This window comes from Pseudophryne corroboree, chromosome 4, assembly GCF_028390025.1.
Source record: "Pseudophryne corroboree isolate aPseCor3 chromosome 4, aPseCor3.hap2, whole genome shotgun sequence".
NCBI lineage: Eukaryota > Metazoa > Chordata > Amphibia > Anura > Myobatrachidae > Pseudophryne > Pseudophryne corroboree.
The window spans coordinates 72,574,600-72,601,632 of record NC_086447.1 but is presented as its reverse complement, the minus strand read 5'-3'; the positions used below and the strand labels follow the sequence as shown (position 1 = coordinate 72,601,632).

The 27,033-nt window shown below is 48.1% G+C and overlaps 1 protein-coding gene across 1 annotated transcript in view; it reads left to right on the top strand.

Moving 5' to 3' along the window:
• PKHD1 (PKHD1 ciliary IPT domain containing fibrocystin/polyductin) overlaps window positions 1–27,033 on the top strand; it is a 985,750-nt gene that overhangs the window by 739,265 nt on the left and 219,452 nt on the right. Inside the window, exons 59-60 of the mRNA XM_063919219.1 lie at window positions 9,007–9,172; window positions 10,231–10,379. Coding sequence (XP_063775289.1) covers window positions 9,007–9,172; window positions 10,231–10,379 — 315 coding nt within the window. The remainder of the gene's footprint in view (window positions 1–9,006; window positions 9,173–10,230; window positions 10,380–27,033) is intronic.

Here is a 27,033-nt window from a genome sequence, read left to right as displayed (position 1 = left end):
CAGCTGTGCGCCATTGTTGTCAGCACACTTCATACCAGCGGTCACTGAGGGTGCAGGGCGCTGGGGGGGGCGCTCTGGGCAGCAATGTATTATACCTTTTTTATGGCTAAAATACATCACATATAGCCCTTGAGGCTATATGGATGTATTTAACCCCTGCCAGATCTCACAAACTCCGGGAGAAGAGCCCGCCGTTTTAGGGGGCGGGGCCTATTCTCCTCAGCACACGGCGCCATTTTCCTGCTCAGCTCTGCTGAGAGGAAGGCTCCCAGGCTCTCCCCTGCACTGCACTACAGAAACAGGGTTAAAACAGAGAGGGGGGGCACTTATTTGGCGATATGATTACATATGTGAAAATGCTATAAGGGAAAACACTTGTATAAGGGGTTGTCCCTGTATAATTATAGCGTTTTTGGTGTGTGCTGGCAAACTCTCCCTCTGTCTCCCCAAAGGGCTAGTGGGGTCCTGTCCTCTATCAGAGCATTCCCTGTGTGTGTGCTGTGTGTCGGTACGTGTGTGTCGACATGTAGGAGGACGATGTTGGTGAGGAGGCGGAGCAAATTGCCTGTATGGGTGATGTCACTCTCTAGGGAGTCGACACCGGAATGGATGGCTTATTTAGGAATTACGTGATAATGTCAACACGATGCAAGGTCGGTTGACGACATGAGACGGCCGGCAAACAAATTAGTACCTGTCCAGGCATCTCAGACACCGTCAGGGGCTTGTAAAAACGCCCATTTACCTCAGTTGGTCGACACAGACACAGACACGGACACTGACTTCAGTGTCGACGGTGAAGAAACAAACGTATTTTCCTTTAGGGCCACACGTTACATGTTAAGGGCAATGAAGGAGGTGTTACATATTTCTGATACTACAAGTACCACAAATAAGGGTATTATGTAGGGTGGGAATAATCTACTTGTAGTTTTTCCTGAATCAGATAAATTAAAGTGTGTGATGATAATGGACGCTTTCCTGATAAGGGCAAGGTCCAGAGAACAGTTGGCGGTCGGAGTAGCACTATCTCAAGTAGTTCTACGACAGCACGAGTGGATTCTAAATATTCCAAAATCGCAGCTTTTTCCGACAACACGTCAGATGTTCCTAGGGATGATTCTGGACACAGTCCAGAAAAGGATGTTTTCTCCCGGAGAAGAAAGCCAGGGAGTTATCCGAGCTAGTCAGGAACCTCCTAAAACCAGGAAAAGTATCAGTGCATCATTGCACAAAGGGTCCTGTGAAAAATGGTGGTTTCTTACAAAGCGATCCCATTCGGTAGATTTCACGCAAGAACCTTTCAGTGGGATCTGCTGGGAAAATGGTCCGGATCGCATCTTCAGATGCATCAGCGGATAACCCTGTCTCCAAGGACAAGGGTGTTTCTTCTGCGGTGGCTGCAGAGTGCTCATCTATGAAAGGGCCGCAGATTCGGCATTCAGGACTGGGTCCTGGTGACCACGGATGCCAGCCTGAGTGGCTGGGGAGCAGTCACACAAGGAAAAAATTTCCAGGGAGTGTGATCAAGTCTGGAGACTTCTCTCCACATAAATATACTGGAGCTAAGGCCAATTTACAAGGCTCTAAGCTTAGCGAGACCTCTGCTTCAAGGTCAGCCGGTATTGATCCAGTGGGACAACATCACGGCAGTCGCCCACGAAAACAGGACGGCACAAGAAGCAGGAGGGAAATGGCAGAAACTGCAAGGATTCTTCGCTGGGCGAAAAATCATGTGATAACACTCTCAGCAGTGTTAATTCCGGGAGTGGAAAACTGGGAAGCAGACTTCCTCAGCATAACCTCCACCCGGGAGAGTGGGGACTTCAGCGGGAAGTCTTCCACATGATTGTAAACCGTTGGGAAAAACCAAAGGTGGACATGATGGCGTCCCGCCTGAACAAAAAACTAGACAGATATTGCGCCAGGTCAAGGGACCCTCAGGCAATAGCGGTGGACGCTCTGGTAACACTGTGGGTGTACCAGTCATGGTATGTGTTCCCTCCTATGCATCTCATACCAAAAGTACTGAGAATCAAGGAGATGAGTAAGAACGATACTCGTGGTTCCGGATGGGTCAAGAAGGACTTGGTACCTGGAATTTCAAGAGATTCTCACGGAAGAACCGTGGCCTCTACCTTTAAGAAAGGACCTGCTCCAGCAGGGGCCTTGTCTGTTCCAAGACTTACCGCGGCTGCGTTTGACGGCATGGCAGTTGAACGCCGGATCCTGAAAGGGCATTCCAGATGAAGTCATCCCTACCCTGGTCGAAGCCAGGAAGGATGTAACCGCAAAACATTTTCACCGCAATTGGCGAAAATATGTTGCGTGGTGTGAGGCCAAGAAGGTCCCTACAGAGGAATTCCAACTGGGTCGTTTCCTACATTTCCTGAAAACAGGACTGTCTATGGGCCTAAAATTAGGGTCCATTAAGGTTCAAATTTCGACCCTGTCAAATTTATTCCAGAAAGAACTGGCTTCACTGCCTGAAGTTCAGACGTTTGTAAAAGGGGTACTGCATATACAGCCTCCTTTTGTGCCCCCAGTGGCACCTTGGGATCTCAATGTTGTTTTGAGTTTCCTAAAGTCACATTGGTTTGATCCACTCACCACTGTGGACTTAAAATATTTCACATGGAAGGTGAAGATTCTATTAGCCCTGGCTTCAGCCAGGCGTGTGTCAGAATGGGCGGCTTTATCATATAAAAGCCCTTACTTAATTTTTCATTCTGACAGGGCAGAATTGAGGACTCGTCCTCAATTTCTCCTTAAGGTGTTTTCTGTTTTTCACATGAACCAACCTATTGTGGTACCTGCGGCTACTAGGGACTTGGAGGACTCCAAGTTACTTGACGTTGTCAGGGCCCTGAAAATATATGTTTCCAGGACGACTGGAGTCAGAAAATCTGACTCGCTGTTTAGCCTGTATGCACCCAACAAGATGGGTGCTCCTGCTTCTAAACAGACGATTGCTCGCTGGATTTGTAGTACAATTCAGCTTGCTCATTCTGTGGCAGGCTTGCCACAGACAAAATCAGAAAAAGCCCATTCCACAAGGAAGTGGGCTCATCTTGGGCGACTGCCTGAGGGGTCTCGGCTTTACAACTTTGCTGAGCATTTACTTGGTCAGGGGCAAACACGTTTGCTAAATTCTACAAATTTGATACCCTGGCTGAGGAGGACATGGAGTCTCTCATTCGGTGCTGCAGGGTCATCCGCACTCTCCCGCCCGTTTGGGAGCTTTGGTATAATCCCCATGGTCCTGACGGAGTCCCCAGCATCCACTTAGGACGTTAGAGAAAATAAGAATTTACTTACCGATAATTCTATTTCTCGTAGTCCATAGTGGATGCTGGGCGCCCATCCCAAGTGCGGATTGTCTGCAATACTTGTACATAGTTATTGTTACAAAAAAATCGGGTTGTTATTGTTGTGAGCCGTCTGTTCAGAGGCTCCTACGTTTTGTCATACTGTTAACTGGGTTCAGAGCACAAGTTGTACGGTGTGATTGGTGTGGCTGGTATGAGTCTTACCCGGGATTCAAGATCCTTCCTTATTGTGTACGCTCGTCCGGGCACAGTATCCTAACTGAGGCTTGGAGGAGGGTCATAGGGGGAGGAGCCAGTGCACACCACCTGATCCTAAAGCTTTATTTTTGTGCCCTGTCTCCTGCGGAGTCGCTAATCCCCATGGTCCTGACGGAGTCCCCAGCATCCATTACGGACTACGAGAAATAGAATTATCGGTAAGTAAATTCTTATTTTATATTTGCTATGTTGTCATAACAAGGATAATTCTTCACAGTCTCTCAGTTAACTCTCAAAACTCCATTGCAAATCCTTACAGTTATCTCTTCATGTCTGCATTATCCAGTTAATCATATTCTGCAGTTCAGTATCAAAGCTCGTTTATATTTGAACAATCCAACATTTATTCATCAGCTTGTTTTGCATATGTTTCCATGAACATTTCTTTTATGTATTTTTGAGTTTTCTCTTGCATATTATTCCTGCAATACTTCAGTATAATATGATGATTAACAACTTGTCAGTTAACTCTTTACTGAATTGTTATTTTGAATAAATATATGAATCGGAACTTTCTTCGTCCTCCCTGCTTTCTTCATAGCCCAGCACCTACACCTGTGGTTGGTCCCGGGTTAACGGATTCACAAAAACACCCGGACCTGACAGTAAGCACTGGCCACATGGATCCGTCAAGTGACCAATTCGCAGGAGGCGGTGCTACGTCAGATATCCTTTCCCGTCTGGAAAACCAGGAGTCTATACAGACACAAATAGTGCAGTTTATGCAAACTATGGCAGACCGTTTAGAGACTCTTCATACGGCTATTAAAACGTTCCAAGTCCAGATTCCAACCCCAGATGTCCCAGTTACCACTACAGCTTCTCCTGTGACGCTGCCTACGTCCCGCTTGCAGTTACCCTCTCCGAGTAAGTTTGACGGAACTCCAAAACTTTGCAGAGGATTCCTGAATCAATGCGAGATCCAGTTTGAACTGATGTCTGCCAGTTTCCCATCAGCTCGTTCTAAGGTTGCATATATTATTGCCCTCCTCTCCGGTCAGGCTCTGGAGTGGGCATCACCATTATGGGAGAGAGGTGATCCTATCCTCTCTAATTACAAAGAGTTCGTATCTTCCTTCCGGAGAATCTTTGACGAACCAGGCAGGACCACCTCAGCATCCTTGGAGATTCTCTGTCTACGTCAAGGTTTACGTCCTGTCAGTCAATATATTATTCTGTTTCGCACGTTGTCTTCAGAGTTAAACTGGAATGAGGAGGCCCTGATCGCCGCGTTTTGGAATGGACTTTCAGAAAGAATCAAGGATGATTTAACTATCCGGGATGTGCCAATTAAACTGGATGAATTGATTTCTCTCTGTAACAAACTTGATCTACGTTACAGGGAGCGATGTTTAGAGAAATCCAGGGCAGAGCGATCCAGTCCACGTGATCATCCTAGACCTCGACAAGATTCTTCATCACAGTCTCCAGTAATGACTGAAGAACCTATGCAGATTGGGCACTCTCGCCTCACAGAGGAGGAACGACTTCGTCGTCGACAGGGTAACCTCTGCATGTACTGTGGGTCCTCCGAACATTTAGTTAAATTCTGCAAACTCCAACCGGGAAACTCTCGCCTCCTAGCTTATTCAAGAGAGGTTAAGCTAGGAGTTACTTTAGAATCACGTTCTGGGAAAGAGCCAACCTTGTCTATTCAATTAGAAGTTCCAAGTTTTACAGTGAAAGTTTCAGCCCTCCTAGATTCCGGGGCAGCCAAGAACTTCATCTCCTCAGCCTTTGTCATACGGTCTAAAGTTCAAACCATGCCCCTGGAAGCAGCAGTTGCTGTTACAGCAGTGGATGGAAGTCGAATTCCAGATGGTATAATTACTCATCGAACCGTATGTCTCAAGATGAAAGTTGGTGAGCTCCATTCCGAATACCTCTCCTTCTACGTGATTCCCAAAGCCTCTCAAGATGTGATACTTGGTTTACCTTGGCTGCAGAAACATAATCCTCAACTTAATTGGCAAACCATGGAAGTCCTTTCATGGGGTAAATCTTGTACCAAGGACTGTGTAGCTACAATTGTACCTCTTCGGTCAATTAGCCTTTCCGATCTACCTCCGGTGTATCAATCCCTTGCGGATGTTTCCAGTAAGCAAGCAGCAGACTCTCTACCTCCTCATCGTGAATGGGACTGCCCAGTCGTCCTGGTTCCGGGCAAGACCCCTCCTAGGGGACAAATTCATCCCCTATCCATCCCAGAGACGCGAGCTATCCGGGATTGGTCCACTCCTACAACTCTCAAGGGGATTCAGCGATTTCTTGGCTTTGCTAATTTCTATAGGAGATTCATTAAGAATTATTCTACGTTAGCTGCTCCTATCACAGCCCTAACTCGCAAGGGAGCAAATCCTACGAACTGGTCTTCTGAAGCAATCAAAGCCTTCTCTGATTTAAAGCAAGCCTTTGTGTCAGCCCCCATTCTTCGACAGCCTGATTTGAATCGTCCCTTTCTACTAGAGGTGCATGCATCTACAGAAGCAGTAGGAGCTGTGTTGTCACAAGTCTTTGAAGATAAAAAGGTCCATCCCTGCGGATATTTCTCCCGTAAGTTCCTCCCGGCAGAACGTAATTATGCAATCGGTGAGCAAGAGTTACTTGCCATCAAGTTGGCATTTGAGGAGTGGAGATACCTTCTAGAAGGAGCTCAACATCGCATTACAGTTTATACTGATCATAAGAATCTTCTGTATCTGCAGTCAGCTCAGTGTTTGAATCCACGACAAGCTCGATGGGCGCTTTTCTTCTCACGATTTGATTTCAAACTCACCTATCGTCCAGGGTCTCAGAACAAAAAGGCAGATGCCCTTTCCCGGTCCTTTGCTTCTTCTGAATTAAATGATGCTACCACGAATCAAGCCATTGTGAATCCTACGTCCTTCTTAATGACTCGAACCTCTCCAGTTCCTCCGCCTGGCAAGACCTTTGTCGCCACAAGTCTTCGAAAACGGCTGCTTACCTGGGCTCACTCCTCTTCCTTCATGGGTCATCCTGGGGTTCTAAAGACTCTCAAATTTATTCAACAGTCTTATTGGTGGCCACGTCTCAAAGCCGATGTCCAAGAGTTTATAGCAGCATGTCCTAAATGTGCCCAACATAAGAGTCCAAGAAGTTCTCCACCAGAGTTTCATCCATTGCCAGCCCTAGAGGTTCCAGCAGCAGATCAAGAGCTTCAACGTCTATCTAGCATCTGGAGTTGTGTACGTAAGTCCTTGGTCAAAACTTCCGCTCGTTATAAATCTTTTGCAGATAGAAAACGTAAAGCTGTACCGAGTTACAAAGTGGGAGACCAAGTTTGGATTTCTACGCGCAATCTCAAGTTCAAAGTTCCTTCTAAGAAATTTGCTCCCAAGTTTATTGGTCCATTTCCCATTGTTAAGGTACTCAACCCTGTGTCATACAAAGTCAAGTTGCCACCGTCTTTGAGAATTCCTAACGCCTTTCATACATCTTTACTGAAGCCTTTGATTCTCAATAAGTTCCGTACTACCCAGTCCAAATCTCCTAAAGTTCACTCTTTGCAGAATGAGGAATTTGAAGTTAAAGAGATTGTGGACTCACGTTCCCGATATGGACGTTTACAGTTTCTGGTCGACTGGAAGGGTTACGGTCCAGAGGAAAGATCCTGGGTTTTCTCTGAAGATGTTCATGCTCCAAGACTGGTACAGAAATACTTCTCCAAAAATCCTGATAAGGTTCAAAGGTGTTCGGAGACCACCCTTAGAGGAGGGGGTACTGTCACGAACCGGTCTCTTACCTCTGCGGGTTCTGGGGTTCATCCATTGCCAGTGCGGTTGCTCGCGGTGCTGTGCGCCCGTGTGGGGACACGGCGTGATCAATGGCACAGGTAATGCAGAGTCTGGGAACTGTGAGTGCGGGGACCAAATGGCCTAAGGCACTGCGGTGTGTCTGCTGTATAGGAGGTGGCCATGTTGGAGACCAAATAGCTAATACAGAGCACTTGTGAAAACACCTGTGGGCAGGTGTAAGCCAATCCCGTGCTTGTGCTGCCTTTAAGTAGGCTGGGATTATGTTACTCTGGGCCAGTGCTTTGTTGTATCAAAGCTGTGCTCTAGCTCTGAGCTCTCTCCGTGCATTCCTGTGTGATTCCCGTGGTCCAGATATCGCCTCCGTTCCCAGAGGTCCGTCTGCAGCCTTCACTGCTGAAAGATCCACCGGCTCTCTGCTGTGCTGTCAGTTAATTGCACTCCTATTGGAAATAGTTGGATTCCCAGTGTCCTGCATGAGGTTACCTTGTCAGTCTGCCTATCCTTCAATGTCTGGAGGATTCTGTTTCTCTCAGCTGTTCGTTTGTTCAACTCTGCATTTAACCCATTCATCACCTTGTCTTCTACTACAGTTTCACAGTGATCTCCGGAACCCGCAAGTAACCCAATTCAGTACTTTTATTTGCTATGTTGTCATTACAAGGATAATTCATCACAGTCTCTCAGTTAACTCTCAAAGCTCCATTGCCAATTCTTAAAGTTAATTCTCCATGTCTGCATTAACCAGTTAAACACAATCTGCAGTTCAGCATCAAAGCTTGTTTATATTTGCTATGTTGTCATAACAAGGATAATTCTTCAGTCTCTCAGTTAACTCTCAAAACTCCATTGCAAATCCTTACAGTTATTTCTTCATGTCTGCATTATCCAGTTAATAACATTCTGCAGTTCAGCATCAAAGCTTGTTTATATTTGCTATGTTGTCATAACAAGGATAATTCTTCACAGTCTCTCAGTTAACTCTCAGAACTCCATTGCAAATCCTTACAGTTATCTCTTCATGTCTGCATTATCCAGTTAATCATATTCTGCAGTTCAGTATCAAAGCTCGTTTATATTTGAACAATCCAACATTTATTCATCAGCTTGTTTTGCATATGTTTCCATGAACATTTCTTTTATGTATTTTTGAGTTTTCTCTTGCATATTATTCCTGCAATACTTCAGTATAATATGATGATTAACAACTTGTCAGTTAACTCTTTACTGAATTGTTATTTTGAATAAATATATGAATCGGAACTTTCTTCGTCCTCCCTGCTTTCTTCATAGCCCAGCACCTACACCTGTGGTTGGTCCCGGGTTAACGGATTCACAAAAACACCCGGACCTGACAGTATTACTCTACTGGTAATATCGTCTGTAAAAGCGCCAGCTTGGCACAGCAGGCCTGAGAGAACTCTCTAAAGCAACTACAGTACTTTGCCAAAAGAGATTCTCTATTAGGAAGGCCTGGCTTTTCAAGGGACTTGGAAGAAGAGGAACCCAAGGGAGGACCAAAGGATTGATGGAAATTTATTTTAAAAGGGTGTTTCTGAGAGTGAAGATGTTCTTTAAATTTTTTTACTGTAGACTTTAAATTCACATTTAGTTACTAATACACAGCTTGTGTTTGATCCCATCAGATGTCACCTTTTCTGGAATTAAGAGGAGCTGTTACAGGGATGACACTGACACATGTATTATGTCTAATCCAGAAAACATGGCGATAATGTGCCCAGTAATAGCGGAAAGGACCAAAATGGTTCATATTCGTTATGAAAACATCTTCTACTTCCACCCGCCAGTGAGGTATGATACGACACCCTTATTATAGCTAGAATGGTGCAATATTTTTGTAATTAGACTTTTAATCTCATATCCGAATATTATCAATGACTCTTAAGGCCTGATTCAGAGGCAGTAGCATTTGGTAGTTGCCCATTTGCAACTTCATGCTGCTACCAAGCCCTTCTCTGGTGTACGAATGAGTGTGCAAGGACTGAGATGACCACTACGAGCTTCTGTAGATGCTGCAATCCTGCCCAGTGCGTCTCTAGATCACCAAAACTTGCACTAATCCTATGGCAGTCTGAGTGTGGCCTCCAAAGTGAAGAATTGAACTCTCTAAACGCTTAACGCCCATTTCCATGTGTTTGTTTACCCACCGCCCAGTCACCCTCCAGCAACGTTCAGCACCGTTCCAAGATATTTCTGATACCGTGCGTCTCAATCGGAACAGCGCCTTTGAGCACTCTGTAGGAGTTTTAAGGAATATTCGCGCACAGTAGCAAAGGATCTCTCAACTCCGTGAACATCAGCTGTGTATGTGACTGAATCAGGCCTTAATTGGCGTATTTCCCATGTTTATCCACCCATAATTAAATATTTTTGATTTTTTTTTTTTTTACCTACGGAATTTGTAACTCTGTGAAGCAATCCATATTTCACGGAATAACCTTGTTTCACACCACTCTTCGCATACACTGGGAAAGCGTATCAAATTCAATGTAAACAATATAATATGCCTATTTGTAGTTGTGGAAAATGAAGATTCCACTGGAAATTACAGTGGACAAGTAACCCTTCTGTGACTGGATATAAACAGCAATGCAAAATTATTTTATTTTAAAGTTTCTTTAATTCCTATGTAATTCTGTTAACACGTTGATTGTAGATTTTATGATGCCAATTTATTAAACTGTGCAGATTGTTTTTACCATTACGGAATTCAGTATTTTACATGTGAAGTGTAAAACTGATGCCTACTACCTCAGACCTTGCCTTGTAGATAAGGGAAATTACAGGGTAAATCTGCTAGAACCTATGGAATCCTTTGTTGTACTGACACTCTCATGTTTTCACGGCAGAGCTCCAGGATGTCCATCATCCATAGAATGTTCTGGGATGCGGACGGCACTATTTAAAGATCTGGACGGAACTATGTTGGACCTCAGTCCACCAGTCACTGTCTTCCCAAAGTCTGGACCTCCAACAGTGTTGCCCTGCTTTAACATGGGTAAGTGAATGGGGAAATAGTATTATTTGGCTATTGTCTGTCTATCGACAGGAATTTTTGTAACGTTTTTGTAACGTCTTTCAAAAACGAACAGACTGTTGCAGTAACGATGCTTTATTTGTGTATGAGTTCATGGTCCTACTTTTCCACAGATCCGAACATTTGCTATAGACACCTCATGGATCTGCCCATCTGTAGGAAGGGTTTGCGTCTGTTACCCAGATCTGTGTGCACTCAGATGCCCATATTGTACCCACAGGCAAGCAGACAAGTAAAGAGGCTGCTAATATCAACCAATCAACTTCTGCCTATCATTTTATAGAATTAGAATGTACTTTACAAATGCTAGCTAGAAGCTGATTTGCTGGTTGCTTTTCCTCCAGGATTGATACAACTCTCTCCTCCTCCCATCTTCTGTATGAAGGGATATTTATATAAGATTGTGGAAGCCAATTATTTGGCATTGTCTGATTTATTTGAACAAGGTTCTGGTCAAGGTTATAGACTAGAAGGCCAGCTGGCTCCATTCCTGGTAGCTGCCCTTGTCGTGAGAAAAGTGTGGTGGGTGGCCTTAGATCTGGTTTTATTGAGAACAGGTGTCCTATCTCATCCCAGTGCCCCTCCTCCTCCCCAAGTCCACATATGTAAACCATGCTTACCGTTTATACATATTATGCACATATTATGGTTCTTTTGGTATGCTTATTAAAACACTCAAGTGGAGCCAAGCATAAACAGCATCTCACTTACAGTGGAAAAGGGGGGAATCTTTTGCACCATGGATAGGGGTGATACAAGAGCTCACTAATAATGATGTTGGCTACACAGAGAAAAAGAGAAAATGCAGATGCACACTCTAAGTGCTAAACACTGCTAATCAGAATAATTATAATAAACTCTGGAATTTAACATGGAGTAAAATTTAATTACCTGGGCCCGGCCACGCTGTCTACGGCCATGGCTATGAGACCAAGTGTACAGATGGGGGCGGTCCAGACCTAGAGATTTGTAGGTCCCCTACAGTACATGTATGAGTAAATATACACATTTAAACATAGAAACATAGGGGTAAATTTACTAAGATTCGTGTTTTCCCGTTTCAGGTCAAAGTTCAATCACGAATGACATCGAAAGTGTAAAACTGCAACTTTTTGAATTTGTTACGATGGATTTACTAAGCTGTCGTATTCGGGTTTTTCTTTTCTTCCGATGTCGATGTCATTCGAGTTTTTTTTGTGTTTTTTACGGCAGTGATTAGCAAAACACTGCCGACTTTTTTACAATTAATCTCGGCCGGATCTGTGTGATCCGTGCTGGGGTTCTATTTTTTTTTTTTTTTAATTAAACACTGTAAAATAATAAAAAAAAATGCGTGGGGTCCCCCCTCCTAAGCATAACCAGCCTCGGGCTCTTTGAGCCGATCCTGGTTGCAAAAATATGGGGGGAAAAATGACAGGGGTTCCCCCATATTTAAGCAACCAGCATCGGGCTCTGCGCCTGGTCCTGGTCCCAAAAATACGGGGGACAAAAAGAGTAGGGGTCCCCCGTATTTTTAAAACCAGCACCGGGCTCCACTAGCTGGACAGATAATGCCACAGCCGGGGGTCACTTTTATATAGTGCCCTGCGGCCGTGGCATCAAAAATCCAACTAGTCACCCCTGGCCGGGGTACCCTGGGGGAGTGGGGACCCCTTCAATCAAGGGGTCCCCCCCCCAGCCACCCAAGGGCCAGGGGTGAAGCCCGAGGCTGTCCCCCCCCATCCAATGGGCTGCGGTTGGGGGGGCTGATAGCCTTTGTTGTAAAAGAAAAGATATTGTTTTTAGTAGCAGTACTACAAGTCCCAGCAAGCCTCCCCCGCATGCTGGTACTTGGAGAACCACAAGTACCAGCATGCGGCGGAAAAACTGGCCCGCTGGTACCTGTAGTACTACTACTAAAAAAATACCCAAAAAAAGACAAGACACACACACCGTGAAAGTATAATTTTATTACATACATACACACATACATACATACTTACCTTAAGTTCCCACGCAGGTCGGTCCTCTTCTCCAGTAGAATCCAAGGGGTACCTGTTGAAGAAATTATACTCACGAGATCCAGGGGTCCAGGCTCCTCGGGAAATCCAGGGGTAATCCACGTACTTGAAAAAAATAACAAAACGGACACTCGAGCCACGCACTAAAAGGGGACCCATGTTTGCACATGGATCCCCTTTTTCCGACTGCCAGAAACCCACTCTGACTGATGTCTAAGTGGGTTTCTTCAGCCAATCAGGGAGTGCCACGTTGTAGCACTCTCCTGATCGGCTGTGTGCTCCTGTCCTAACTGACAGGCAGCACACGGCAGTGTTACAATGTAGCGCCTATGCGCTCCATTGTAACCAATGCTGGGAACTTTCTTGCTCAGCGGTGACGTCACTTTAGGTCAACCGCAGGGCAGAAAGTTCCCATCATTGGTTACAATGTAGCGCATAGGCGCTACATTGTAACACTGCCGTGTGCTGCCTGTCAGTGAGGACAGGAGCACACAGCTGATCAGGAGAGTGCTACAACGTGGCGCTCCCTGATTGGCTGAAGAAACCCACTTAGACAGAAGTCAAAGTGGGTTTCTGGCATTCGTGGAAAGGTGACCCATGTGCAAACATGGGTCCCCTTTCAGTTCGTGGTCGGGACACCGTTTTGTTATTTTTTTCAAGTACGTGGATTACCCCTGGATTTCCCGAGGAGCCTGGACCCCTGGATCTCGTGAGTATAATTTCTTCAACAGGTACCCCTTGGATTCTACTGGAGAAGAGGACCGACCTGCGTGGGAACTTAAGGTAAGTATGTATGTATGTGTGTATGTATGTAATAAAATTATACTTTCACGGTGTGTGTGTCTTGTCTTTTTTTGGGTATTTTTTTAGTAGTAGTACTACAGGTACCAGCGGGCCCGTTTTTCCGTCGCATGCTGGTACTTGTGGTTCTCCAAGTACCAGCATGCGGGGGAGGCTTGCTGGGCCTTGTAGTACTGCTACTAAAAACAATATCTTTTCTTTTGCAACAAAGGCTATCAGCCTCCCCATCCGCAGCCCATTGGATGGGGGGGGACAGCCTCGGGCTTCACCCCTGGCCCTTGGGTGGCTGGGGGGGGGGGACCCCTTGATTGAAGGGGTCCCCACTCCCCCAGGGTACCCCGGCCAGGAGTGACTAGTTGGATTTTTGATGCCACGGCCGCAGGGCACTATATAAAAGTGACCCCCGGCTGTGGCATTATCTGTCCAGCTAGTGGAGCCCGGTGCTGGTTTTAAAAATACGGGGGACCCCTACTCTTTTTGTCCCCCGTATTTTTGGGACCAGGACCAGGCGCAGAGCCCGATGCTGGTTGCTTAAATATGGGGGAACCCCTGTCATTTTTTTTCCCATATTTCTGCAACCAGGATCGGCTCAAAGAGCCCGAGGCTGGTTATGCTTAGGAGGGGGGACCCCACGCAATTTTTTTTGAAAAAATAAGCACTTTCCCACCCCTTCCCACTGATATACATGCACGGATCTCATGGATCCGTGCATGCCTATCCAATCACGAATAAAAAAAAAAGGTCTGGTTTTTTTTAGCACTTTTTTACGAGTTGTAATTTTTCACGGCAGTGTTTGTTTGTTTTTTGCTTTGCACTTCTTAGTAAATGACCGAGATTCATACTTAAACAGCCGCGTTTTGACCGATGGTGTATTCATTCGTAATTTTTTACTTGGACTTGCAAAAAATTACGAATGCCCTCATCTCTGCCGTGATTAGTGTTTAGTAAATTACCGAGATGACACTTTGATGAAAAAACGGCATCTCGGTCAAAATCGGGAGCTTAGTAAATTTCCCCCATAGAATTTGACAGCAGATTTACCATATTTTCACCTCAAACTTAATTTGATCCTTATTTCTTTGTAAGGATATCCTTATGTCTATCCCATGCATGTTTAAATTGCTCTACTGTCTTAGCCTCTACCACCTCTGATGGGAGGCTATTCCACTTGTCCACTATCCTTTCTGTGAAGTCATTTTTCCTCATATTTCTCCTGAACCTCCCCCCCTCCAGTCTCAGTGCATGTCCTCGTGTCCTATTTCTTCACTTCATTTAAAGAATGTTTTCCTCCTGGACTTTGTTAAAACCCTTGATATATTTGAAAGTTTCTATCATGTCTCCCCTTTCCATTCTCGGCTCCAAACTATACATATTGAGATTTCTAAGTCTTTCTGGGGTTTTTATGTGATGTAGGCCATGCACCATTTTCGTAGCCCTTCTTTGTACAGTCTCTAATGTATTAATATCCTTTTGAAGTTATGGCTTCCAGAATTGAACACAGTATTCTAGATGAGGCCGTACCAATGACCTATACAGTGGCATTATTACTTCTTTCTTTCTGCTGCTGATTCCTCTCCCAATGCAGCCAATCATCTGACTAGCCTTCCTCATTGCTTTGTTACATTGCTTACCTGCCTTTAAGTCACCTGAAATAGTGACTCCTAAATCCATTGCCTTCTGAGTAGTTTCCAGTATAGTGCCATTAATACTATATTTAGCCTTTGTGTTTTTGAGACCCAAGTGCATGTTTGTGCATTTTTTGGCATTAAACTGTAATTGCCACACTCTTGACCATTCCTCTAGTCTACCTAGATCCTCAATCATTTGTTTTACCCCTCCTGATGTGGCTACCCTGTTGCATACCTTTGTGTCATCTGCAAAAAGGCATGCTTTCCCTTTAATGCCATTTGCAATGTCACCAATAAAGATATGAAAAAGCACTGGTCCAAGTACAGATCCCTGGGGTACTGCATTGGTAACATTGCCCTCCTGTGAATGCACTCCATTTACTACAACTCTCTGTTTTCAATCCTGCAACCAAGATCTAATCCATTCAACCATCTTAGTATCTAATCCAAAACTTTTGAGTTTATTTAGCAGTCTGCGATGTGGGACAGTTTCAAGAGCCTTAATAAAGTCTAGTTCTACGTACACAGTGCAAGAGCAATTACAGGCAACTTGCATTCAACTGTACATCAGCCCCATATAGTTGTTAATAGAACTTTTTTAGGTACATCATCAGTGAAACTCGGGTGCCCTCGGCCGGTTCGCCACTGCCCATCTGCCTGTGTCGAGAGTATTCCTTTCTTGGGAGCCAGAGTAGTAACTATGTTACGCCCAGCAGGAGTGGCGTGCCCAACTGTCAGCCCAGCTCCCCGCCTCTTCTGGTTGTTGCATTCCGTAGTGACGTCACCACGTCGCAGTGTCTCAGTCTCATCCTGCGCCTTTGTCCACCACTCAGTAGTTCCGCAACTGTAATACATTGTATATGGGGCCTAATTCAATGTTGATTGCTAAACAACATTTTCCTCTAATGGGCAAAACCATGTGCACTGCAGGTGGGGAAAATGTAACATGTGCAGAGAGAGTTAGATTCGGGTGGGTTATATTGTTTCTGTGCAGGGTAAATACTGGCTGCTTTATTTTTACATTGCAATTTAGATTTCAATTTTAACACACCCCGCCCAAATCTAACTCTCTCTGCACATGTTACATCTGCCCCACCTGCACTGCAGCTTGGTTTTGCCCATTAGAGGAAAATGTTGTTTTGCAATCAACCTTGAATTAGGTCCTTATGTATATTATACTTCTATATCTAAAGACTTTTACTCTGGAATAATGTTGATAACATTGCATATATTCTACTTATTAATTGGGGATGTAAAAGTACAGATTATGCTGAAATCTAACGCGATTTTTAGCACTGAGAACGGTGGAATATACACGCAGCCTATATATAAAATCTTCGTTTCAGATTGCATTTTCCCTGAATCCTTTGCAGAGAGATAGAAATCAATGCTTCCCTTGTCCGTTTCCACGAGAACTTCAAACAGCATATTTGTAATCTTCTCCTCTGTGCGCCTCTATTCTTCAGGACTGACAGGACGCCAGAGTTACAAATACGACTGGAAGGCTGACAGAAAACGTGTCTGCCTATATCTAAGCTTGAATATGCCATTTTCTCGTAGCCAGAGGGGAAATCTCATTTTCTTTCCTAAGCAATTATAGGCCTCAAAGAATGAAACTAGGTACTGTATGTGTCTCTTTAATCTCCGTCGAGATTTATTTTCCAGCTTTCTTACTAGCCAGGTTGTGGGTGCCGCAGCTTTCTAACATAAAATATTGCCAGGGAATCAAAGGCGAAAATGACAAAAGCAATAGAAAACGCTTCCGAGGCTGTAATTTCTCCAGCGCCGAGCCTATGTAGACGATCAGTTTATGATATTGAAGAGGTTCCAAAGGCAGAGCAATACATCTGTTTAATAGTGCGTTGTGGACCTGCAATACAAAGTGAGCTTTGGGAAACAATCAGGGAGAGCACTGCTGGTATTATGCTGGTGTACTTACAGGGGATTATGCCGAAACGCTTGTATTCTCAATATGAGCGCTCCGCTAGCGCAATAAATATGGAGGGTAGAGCTCAGGGCCGCTTTAAGAGTTGTCCATTGGCAAATATTACGTTAGAACTGTAGGGTAGATTGTAAAAGGGGCAACTGTGCCCCAAAAGAGATAAACTGGCCTCAATGGAAGAGCACGACAATAAAAAAGAAAAAGAAAAAAATAATATTTTCTTTTTTATTATACGGTAAAGATTGTGCTGCATGCGGATTGCTGTGGGGATATCCTTTAGACTAAGCTTCACAAGCAGGACCCTCCTCCCTTCCGTTCTCCTTACCTACTTCTTTCCTGGGAATACATACCTTTTACTAGCGGCCGGGATCCCAGCAGCGGGGCGAGTGCTAGAAAGCCCCTTTCAGGCTCGCTGCGATCGCCACAGGATCTATTCTCCCTCTAGCCACTGACCACGTGCGTGCACAAAGTACCGATAATCAGTACTTTGCGGCACAGGGCGCTACTCCAACCACATCTGACTTAGGTATATTGTATATTGGTCCAGCACCAACCAGATTGCAAAAGGTAAAAAGTCCTTGTTGCGCTATATGTACCAGTCATACAACAATATTGATCTGGGGTGAGAGGCTCTGATTGAACCTCGCTGCCCCATAAAGTTAGTTTAGTGAATTCTGGCATCATCGTTACAAATATAACTTAAGCTGGGCATACACTATACAATTATCTGACAGATCTGGCTGGTTGGAATGAAAATCCGGTAACGGATGAGAGCAGGTGACAATCGACTATTTGCTCCCAAACACTGGAAAATGGACAACATTTTTTTTTTATCTCGAAAGAATTTACCAATCCAAATCCCTGGGAAATGGGGCACAACCATCACTATACTGGAAGGATTTAGATCCATGTGTATACATGCGGCTATCCAGCTACAGTGCACAGAAAGATCACCAGCAGCCCACTGGAGAGGGATTGTAAGATCCCGCTCCGGCAGGGCTGCTCCACTGAAGTTATCAGGCTACTTAAATCTGAAGACTGTATTTGTATTTAAAATAAATGATGAAGTATACTAAAATGGTGAAAAATCAGTCTATTACACCAGTAGAAACTATTTAAATTTGTTAGACTAGGTGCTTCATCGCGCCCTACGGGCGCTCTTCACACCGTCGCAAGGGGCTACGCCCCCTTAACCCTTGCATGCCTTTCTGGGGTTTAATATTTGTATTATATGGAGTATTACCTGCATTCCTTTGTTAGTGGTTAAATATTGCACAATGAAAGGGCGTGCGATGGTGAAGGAGGCGCAGCCCCTTGCGACGGCGTGAACAGCACCTGCAGGGCACGATGTACAGAATGTAGCGGGTGCGGGGGGGACTGCGGATGGTGTCTGTAGATGCTGCGGGTGGAGGGGAGGCAGAAGTGGGGGTGGGGCCCGGATGGGGAAGGTTCGGGAGGTGCTGCGCGTGGGGGAGGGGCAGAGGAGTGGGGGATGCAGATGGGGGAGGGTTCCAGAGGCACTGAAGGTGGGGGAGGGGCAGGGGTGCCACGGGTGGGAGAGGGGCAGGTGTGGGGATGTTGTGGATGGATGAAGGGTTCCGGAGGTGCTGTGGGATTGGAAAGGACGGGAGTGCCGGGGGTGGGGTAGGGGACCGCAGGCACCATGGGTAGGGTAGGGGCAGGTACGGGTGTTGCGGCGGATGGGAAAGGAGGTCCGGAGGTGCTGCAGGTGGTGGAGGGGCAGGTGCAGGGGTGCCATTGGTGGGGGAGGGGTGGGTGAGGGGGGGACCGCTGATGGAGGAGGGTGTCTGCAGATGCTGCGGGTGGAGGGGGGCAGGTGTGGGGGGAGACATATAAGGGGGGTGAATGGTGGAAGGGGCCTGGAGGTGCTGTGGGTGGTGAAGGGGTGGAGGAGTGGGAGCCACGGGTGGTGTAGGGGGTCTGGAGGCACAGCATGTGGTGGAGGGGAAGGTGCGGAGGTGTGGTGCATTGGGGAGAGGTCTGGAGGCGCTGCGGGTACTGTATATGCCATAAAAGGTAGTTGGAGGGTATGCAGTAACAGGGCCAGGACAGGGGTGACAGGGTCAGTACAGGGTTGACGGGGCCAGGACAGGGGTGACAGGGTCAGAACAGGGGTGACGGTGCCAGGACAGGGGTGACGGGGCCAGGACAGGGGTGACGGGGCCAGGACAGGGGTGACGGGGCCAGGACAAAAATGATAGGGACAGGATAAGGGTGACAGGGCCAGGATAAGGGTGAAAGGGCCAGGATAAGGGTGGCAGGGCAAGGCCAGGGGTGACAGGGACATGACAGAACACAGGGCACGGGAGAGATTGGTATTGGGGACAAAACAGTGGTGACAGACAGATGTGTCTTACCGGAGTCACTGCTGCTGGCTGCTGCTGTTCCACTCCAACCTGTTGGGATCTGCTGCTGCTGGAGACTTGGCATGGCTGACTCTCTCAGGCTGGATTCCTGCTTCCTCTGCCCGTCCGCATCCCTCCCCCCCTCCTCAGTCACACACCGCAGACCTCGCGCAGCTGCCGGGCACTGTGGTAAGGTGAGACTGGAAATGACTGGTTAGCCCCCAGGAGATGCTGCGGCTGGAGGGAGGAGGGGGTCATAGCATGCACGTGGCGCGGACCTCACGGCTTCCGGGCACTGTGGTAAGGGGAGACTGGGAGTGACTGGTTAGCTCCCAGGAGGCGCTGCGGCTGGAGGGAGGAGTGGGTCAGAGCCTGCAAGCAGCTCGGATTTCTGTAGCGCTACCCGCCAGCTAAAGTGTGTGAAGGAGCTGGGTGCACCTCATTGCGGGTGGCAGTGCTGCAGCTAGCGGTGGGGTTGCTGGGGCTGGAGATAACAGAGGCAGTACGGAACCTGCACAGCGGCTGGTGACCCACAAAACTGCAGCTAAGAAGCGTGGAGTGTGCCAGAAAGTGACGCTCCTCTGCACCAGAGAGACCCTGCTGAGTATGCCGATGTGGGGGGTCAAGCACACAGTGAGCCGGTGCCCGTCTGTCTGTATGACATACCCCTCACACACCCCCATACCTCCCAAATGTCCCGATTTTCGCGGGACAGTCCCATTTTTGGGGGTCTGTCCCGCTGTCCCACCCGCGGGTCGCAGTGTCCCGCGGTGGGGGGGGGGGGGCAGTTGGAAAGCTCCTGTACTCGCTGTTCTGCTTAGCAGAGCTGCGTTGAATAGTGGAGACAGAGGGAGAGGGGGCATCAGGGGGTACGGATTATTGGGGGGGTTCCAGCAGCAGAGCCGGATTAAGATGGGGGGGGGGCAGGGGATACGTACCGTTGGCCCCACAGTTTTAGGGGGCCCCCCGGCTGGAGTAGCTCTGTTCCAGCTCAGAAGCTCCCCCCCCCCCCGTCCTGCCAGCAACAGCGGCAGCATTTGTGCTACAGTCAGCACACGCTGCTGCATATTGGCAGGTCTGTGGTGTAGCAGGGAGGCAGCAGCCTCCCTGCTTTCTTCTCCCTGTGCGGGTGTGTAGGGGGGAGCGACCACCTCCTCTGGATTTAGCCCTAGCTGAGGGGCCAAAATCCCATCAAAAAAATAAAAATATAAATCGAAATTTGCATAAGGGGGCGTGGCCACGCGGGCCGCGATTAGGCCACGCCCCTAACCCACAGCAGGCACAGCCATGAGATAGGGCTCCCCTGTCACAAGTGCCCTGGGCCCCCCCGGACTCATAATCGGCCCCTGGGAGCATGCCAGCAGCTCACAGAGCGCTGGGCATGCTCCCTCACTGACGAAAACGGGGCCCTCCCGTGAAGCCACGCCCCCTTTTCGCCGAGTGTGTTTCCCTCCTTCTGCCTGGATAAAGCTCCTGCAGAAAGCTGGGAGGTCTGCACCCCTGCCTGTGCCATGCCCAATGCCCATGCTATCTGCTTCTGCTCCTAGTCTCCTGTAGATTTGGCCAGATCTCTGTGACTCATTTGACTAACTCCGCCCAGTGTTGTAACTCCGCCCAGCGTTAGCAAATGAATCACAAGGTCACAGAATAGGGCTATTATATAGGAGATCATTACACACAGTAGTGGCTCTTGCCACGGGGCAAGCAGACTGTTTGCCCGGGGCGCCGCTGTCCTGAGGGCGCCGCCACCATGGCAAGAGCCGCTACTGGTGCCGTGCAGTGCGGCTGACGTCATCGCGCACCGCACCGTATTGTGGGAGCGGCCATAGATGCTAGAGGTCATAATTGACCTCTAGTGTCTGTGCGGTGCTATGGGAGAGACATCATGACCGGTGGCCGGAGACGGAGGGCAGCAGGAGCGGGGCTGGTGAGTTGTTTTTTTTTTTTTTTGGTAAGTGGCACTACTAGGGGCATAACTACAAGGGGCACAGCTACTAGGGGGCACAGCTACTGTGGGCACAACTACTGAGGGCACAGTACTGGGGGCAAAATTACTAGGGGCACAGCTACTGGGGGCACAGCTACAGGGGGGCACGACTACAGGGGACACAACTACTGGGGGCACAGCTACAGGGGCACAACTACTGGGGGCAAAACTAATGGGGGCACAGTACTGGGGGCAAAACTACTGGAGGCTCAACTACTGAGGGCACAGCTACAGGGGGCACAACTCTACAGGGGGCATAACTGTGACTATGGCCCTTCCTGATGAAGCCACGCCCGTTTTTTCGCCTACGGCATGCACCAGCCCTGTTTAACCTGTCAGGGGGGGGGGGGGGGGGGGGACGCCAAAGGAAACTTTCGCCCTGTGCACCACAAGGTCTAGAACCGGCTCTGATTACACACATACCTTTATTCCAGCGAAGGAATAGAAAGAAGATTGACAGGGGAAGAGAAGGAATGATTGACAGGGGTCACTAAATGACCCTGCACAATCCACACCCTAACCCAGGGGTGGCCAAACAGTCGATCGCGATCGACTGGTCGATCGCGGACATGCGACCAGTCGATCGCGATCCGCCGCCCAGCCACTCGAAGCCGCGCCTCTCCTGCCTGCCGCTCTGCTTCCTCAGTCTGGTCTGCGGCAGTGACGGCCGAGTGTATGGCTCAAATCAGGTGCCGGTTCGTTAGCCAATGAGAGCTCGCGGACCGGCACCTGATTTGAGCCATACACGCTGCCGTCACCGCCGGAGATCAGACTGAGGAGACAGAGCGGCAGACAGGAGAAGCGCGCGCTGGGGCTCTCCACACACAGCACGGTGAGCTCTTCTATGGGGGCATATCTGGCACTGTGGGCACATGGCACTGTGGGGGCATATCTGGCACTGTGGGCACATGGCACTGTGAGGCCATATCTGGCACTGGGCACATGGCACTGTGGGGGCATATCTGGCACTGTGGGGGCATATGTGGCACTGGGGGCATATCTGGCTCTGCGGGCACATGGCACTGTGGGGCATATCTGGCACTGTGGGGGCATATCTGGCACTGTGGGCACATGGCACTGAGGGCATATCTGGCACTGGGCACATGGCACTGTGGGGGCATATCTGGCACTGTGGGGGCATATCTGGCACTGTGGGGTCATATGTGGCACTGTGGGGTCATATCTGGCTCTGCGGGCACATGGCACTGTGGGGGCATATCTGTAATCTGGCGCTGTGGGGGCATATCTGTAATCTAGCACTGTGGGGTCATATGTGGCACTGTGGGGGCATATCTGGTACTGTGGGGTCATATGTGGCACTGCGGGCACATGGCACTGTGGGGGCATATCTGTAATCTGGCGCTGTGGGGACATATCTGTAATCTGGCACTGTGGGGGCATATCTGGCACTGTGGGGTCATATGTGGCACTGGGGGCATATCTGGCTCTGCGGGCACATGGCACTGTGGGGGCATATCTGGCACTGTGGGGGCATATCTGTAATCTGGCACTGTGGGGGCATATCTGGCACTGTGGGCACATGGCACTGTGGGGGCATATCTGTATCTGGCACTGTGGGGGCATATCTGGCACTGTGGGCACATGGCACTGTGGGGGCATATCTGTATCTGGCACTGTGGGGGCATATCTGGCACTGTGGGCACATGGCACTGTGGGGGAATGTGTATCTGGCACTGTGGGGGCATATCTGGCACTGTGGGCACATGGCACTGTGGGGGCATATCTGTATCTGGCACTGTGGGGGCATATCTGGCACTGTGGGCACATGGCACTGTGGGGTCATATCTGTATCTGGCACTGTGGGGGCATATCTGGCACTGTGGGCACATGGCACTGTGGGGGCATATCTGTATCTGGCACTGTGGGGGCAGTAACACTGACTTGGTTTGCCAACACTGTGTAATTTTCCAACTAACATCAGCAAATATTTGAGCTACTGTCAACCTGTAGATACTAACGACAGTTTAAAATTGATTTTTATTTCTACAAACTTCACTATTTACCCCAGCCACACTATGGCCATGCTGGCAATGTCCCCCATTAATCCTTGTCTTCCTATTCCTTTTTTCTGTCCCCTGTTACCACCTCTATCCCTCTCTCCCAGTCTCCTACATCTCATGCTGTCTCCTCTCCTCTGTCTGCCTCCCTTCCCCTCCTCTTCTGTTTCCCCACTGCAATTCACTTCTGCCCCTTCACACCATTTATACCCCACCACTCAACCCTGCTCTCTCCCTCCTCTGCCTGTCTCCTCACCTCTCCTCCACCAGTATCATACTGCACTCCCTCCCTGCCTCACTCCTGCAGTCTCCCTTCCTAGCCAAGGCCCCAGCATCATCAATTCACCCTCTTTATCCCTTCCTTCCCCATCAAGCTTACCTCAACGCCATAGCAATCCTGATAATCTCATTCACATCTCTCCAGCAAACTCATACCCCCTATCCTGTGCACTCTGGAATGCCAGATCTGTTTGCAACAAATTGACCCCCACTCACGACCTCTTCATATCCAACTCCCTGCACCTCCTGGCCATTACTGAAACCTGGATTACACCCTATGACACCGCTTCTCCTGCTTCTCTCTCGGCTGGGGGCCTTACATTCTCACACACACCCCGAACTGGGGGTCGTCATGGGGATGGTGTTGGGATCCTTTTACCCTCAAGCTACACATACCAACTTATACCTCCAGAACCATCTCTTACATTCTCTACATTTGAGGTCCATGCAATTCGCCTCTACCAACCCACTAATCTTCGAGTTGCTGTCATTTACCGTCCACCTGGCATTTCCTCTAAATTCCTCGACAACTTTGCTTCCTGGCTACCTCACTTCCTCTCTTCTGACATTCCCACCATTATCCTAGGTGATTTCAACATCCCTATCGATAACCACAAAACCACCTGCCTCTAAACTCCTTAACCTCACATCTTCACTTGGTCTCTCCCAGTGGACCAGCTCACCCTCCCATGTGAACGGGAGCTCACTGGATCTGGTTTTCACTCACCGCTGTGATATTTCTAATTTCTCCAATTCCCCTTTTCCCCTTTCTGACCACCACTTGCTCTCATTCAACTTATCTATCTCTGCTCCCCCATCTCTCCCTCCTAAGGCTACCATCACTAAGCGTAATATTGAAGCTATTGACACCTCATCCCTATCCTCCCTGTTTGACTCGCTTCTCTCTCCTCTTCTCTCTCTCACGTGCCCTGAACAAGCCACATCTCTATACAATGCATCTCTTACTTCAGCCCTTGACTCTGTTGCTCCGCCAACCACTATTCACCCTCGCAGATCAACACCTCAACCCTGGCACACCAAATGCACCAGATATCTACAAAAATGCTCACGTACTGCCGAGCGACACTGGAGGAAATCACGCTCTCAAGCAGACTTCCTCCATTTCAAATTCATGCTCTCATCCTTCAGTGCTGCCCTTTCCCTTGCTAAACAATCATACTTCAAAATCCTCATCTCTACCCACTCTTCCAACCCCCGGCGCCTCTTTGCCACTGTTAACTCCCTCCTCTGCCCACCACCACCTCCTCTCCCTTCCTCATTGTCTGCTCTTGACTTTGCCACTTACTTCACATCCAAGATTGACTCCATACGTCAGGACATCACATCCCACCAGTCCAGCAACCAGCCACCACCCATCCTTTGCCACCCCTCCCCTACCCTCTTACCAACTCTGACATCTTTCTCCCTAGTATCTGGTGAGGAAGTCATGGCCCTCATACACTCCTCCCCCCCCACAACCTCCCCACTCGACCCTATCCCCTCCCACATCCTTCGCTACCTCTCTCCTTCTGCCTGTTCCCATCTTGCCCACCTTCTCAATCTCTCCCTCTCATCAGGCACTGTCCCCTCTGCCTTCAAGCATGCTCTTGTCTTCCCTATTCTTAAAAAACCTACCCTTGATCCTAACTCTCTCTCCAACTATCGACCCATCTCTCTCCTCCCCTTTGCCTCCAAACTTCTTGAGCGTATTGTCTATAATCGCCTTACTGCCTTTCTTTCCTCTCACTCACTGCTTGACCCATACCAGTCTGGTTTCCGCTCTCTCCACTCCACTGAAACTGCCCTCACAAAAGTCTGCAATGACCTCCATGCCGCCAAATCTAAGGGCTACTACTCTCTGCTTATTCTTCTTGACCTCTCTGCTGCTTTTGACACTGTGGACCACCCTCTTCTTCTGCAAATCCTTCACTCTCTTGGTCTACGCGATACTGCCCTCTCCTGGCTGTCCTCCTACCTCTCTGATCGTTCCTTCTCTGTCTCCTCTCATGATGCTACCTCGCCCCCACTTCCACTAACTGTTGGTGTCCCCCAAGGTTCTGTTCTTGGGCCTCTCCTTTTCTCTCTCTATACGTCCTCTTTAGGTGAACTCATTAGTTCTTTTAATTTCCAGTATCACCTCTATGCTGATGACACTCAAATCTACCTCTCCTCCCCTGATCTCTCCACGGCTCTCCTCACTCGTGCCTCTAACTGTCTTTCTGCTATCTCTTCCTGGATGTCCCAGCGCTTTCTTAAACTCAACATGTCTAAGACTGAGCTGATCATCTTCCCACCCTCCCGCACAACCTCACCTCCCACAATCTCATTATCCATTGATGGCACGACTATCTCCTCTAGCCCCCAAGTACGCTGTCTTGGTGTAATCCTTGACTCCTCCCTCTCCTTCAAACCACACATTTAGCACCTCTCACAAACCTGTCATTTTCATCTCAAAAACATTTCCAGGATCAGATCTTTTCTCACCCAGGATGCCACTAAGATCATTATTCACTCACTGATTATTTCCAGACTGGACTACTGTAATCTCCTCCTAACTGGCCTCCCTGACAATTACCTCTCTCCACTCCAGTCTATCCTCAATGCTGCTGCTCGGCTCATCTTCCTCACCAAACGCACTACATCCACCTCCCCTCTCCTACTAGCCCTTCACTGGCTTCCCTTCCCCTTCAGAATCCAATTCAAACTTCTCACTCTCACTTACAAAGCTCTCACCCAATCCTCTCCCATTTACATCTCTGACCTTATCTCCCTTTACTTTCCCACCCGTCCTCTTCGCTCTGCTAATGCACGCCGCCTCTCCTGTCTCCTGATTACTTCCTCCCACTCCTATCTCCAAGATTTTTCACGTGCTGCTCCCTTCCTTTGGAATTCTTTACCTCTCCCCCTCAGACTCTCCACCTCTCTACAAAACTTCAAACGGGCTCTCAAGACCCATTTCTTTACCAAACCCAGCCAAATCTCATCCTAACCCTCTGTTCCATGCTCTCTATGTACCCCATCTGTGTCACCCCTGTCTGTCTACCCCTCCCCCTAGAATGTAAGCTCTCACGAGTAGGGCCGTCTTCCCTCATGTGCTCACCCTTTTCTTACTTTAATAATTCTCAACTGCCCAAATCACAGTTTTTGGGCCACCTGGAACTTATCTCTGTCATTTACTGGTGTAGTTATGCTTAGTTACCCTGTACTTGTCCAAAATTGATTTCAACTGTAAGTCACTGTTTTGATTATGTGCATATGTACTCTGTAATTGGGCGCTGCGGAACCCTTGTGGCGCCATATAAATAAATGATAATAATAATAATAATAATAATAATATCTGGCACTGTGGGCACATGGCACTGTGGGGGCATGTGTATCTGGCACTGTGGGGGCATGTGTTTGAGGTTTTTACCTGTGGGGGCCAATGTGTTATTTCGTGTGAGGCAGTCATGTGTTTGAGGTTTTTACCTGTGGGGGCCAATGTGTTATTTCGTGTGATTAGTGTCATTACACTCTGCGCAGCAAGGCTACGTCCCTTTTTTAAAGTTATACCACGCCCACTTTGTTATACCACGCCCACTTTTTGTTATGCCA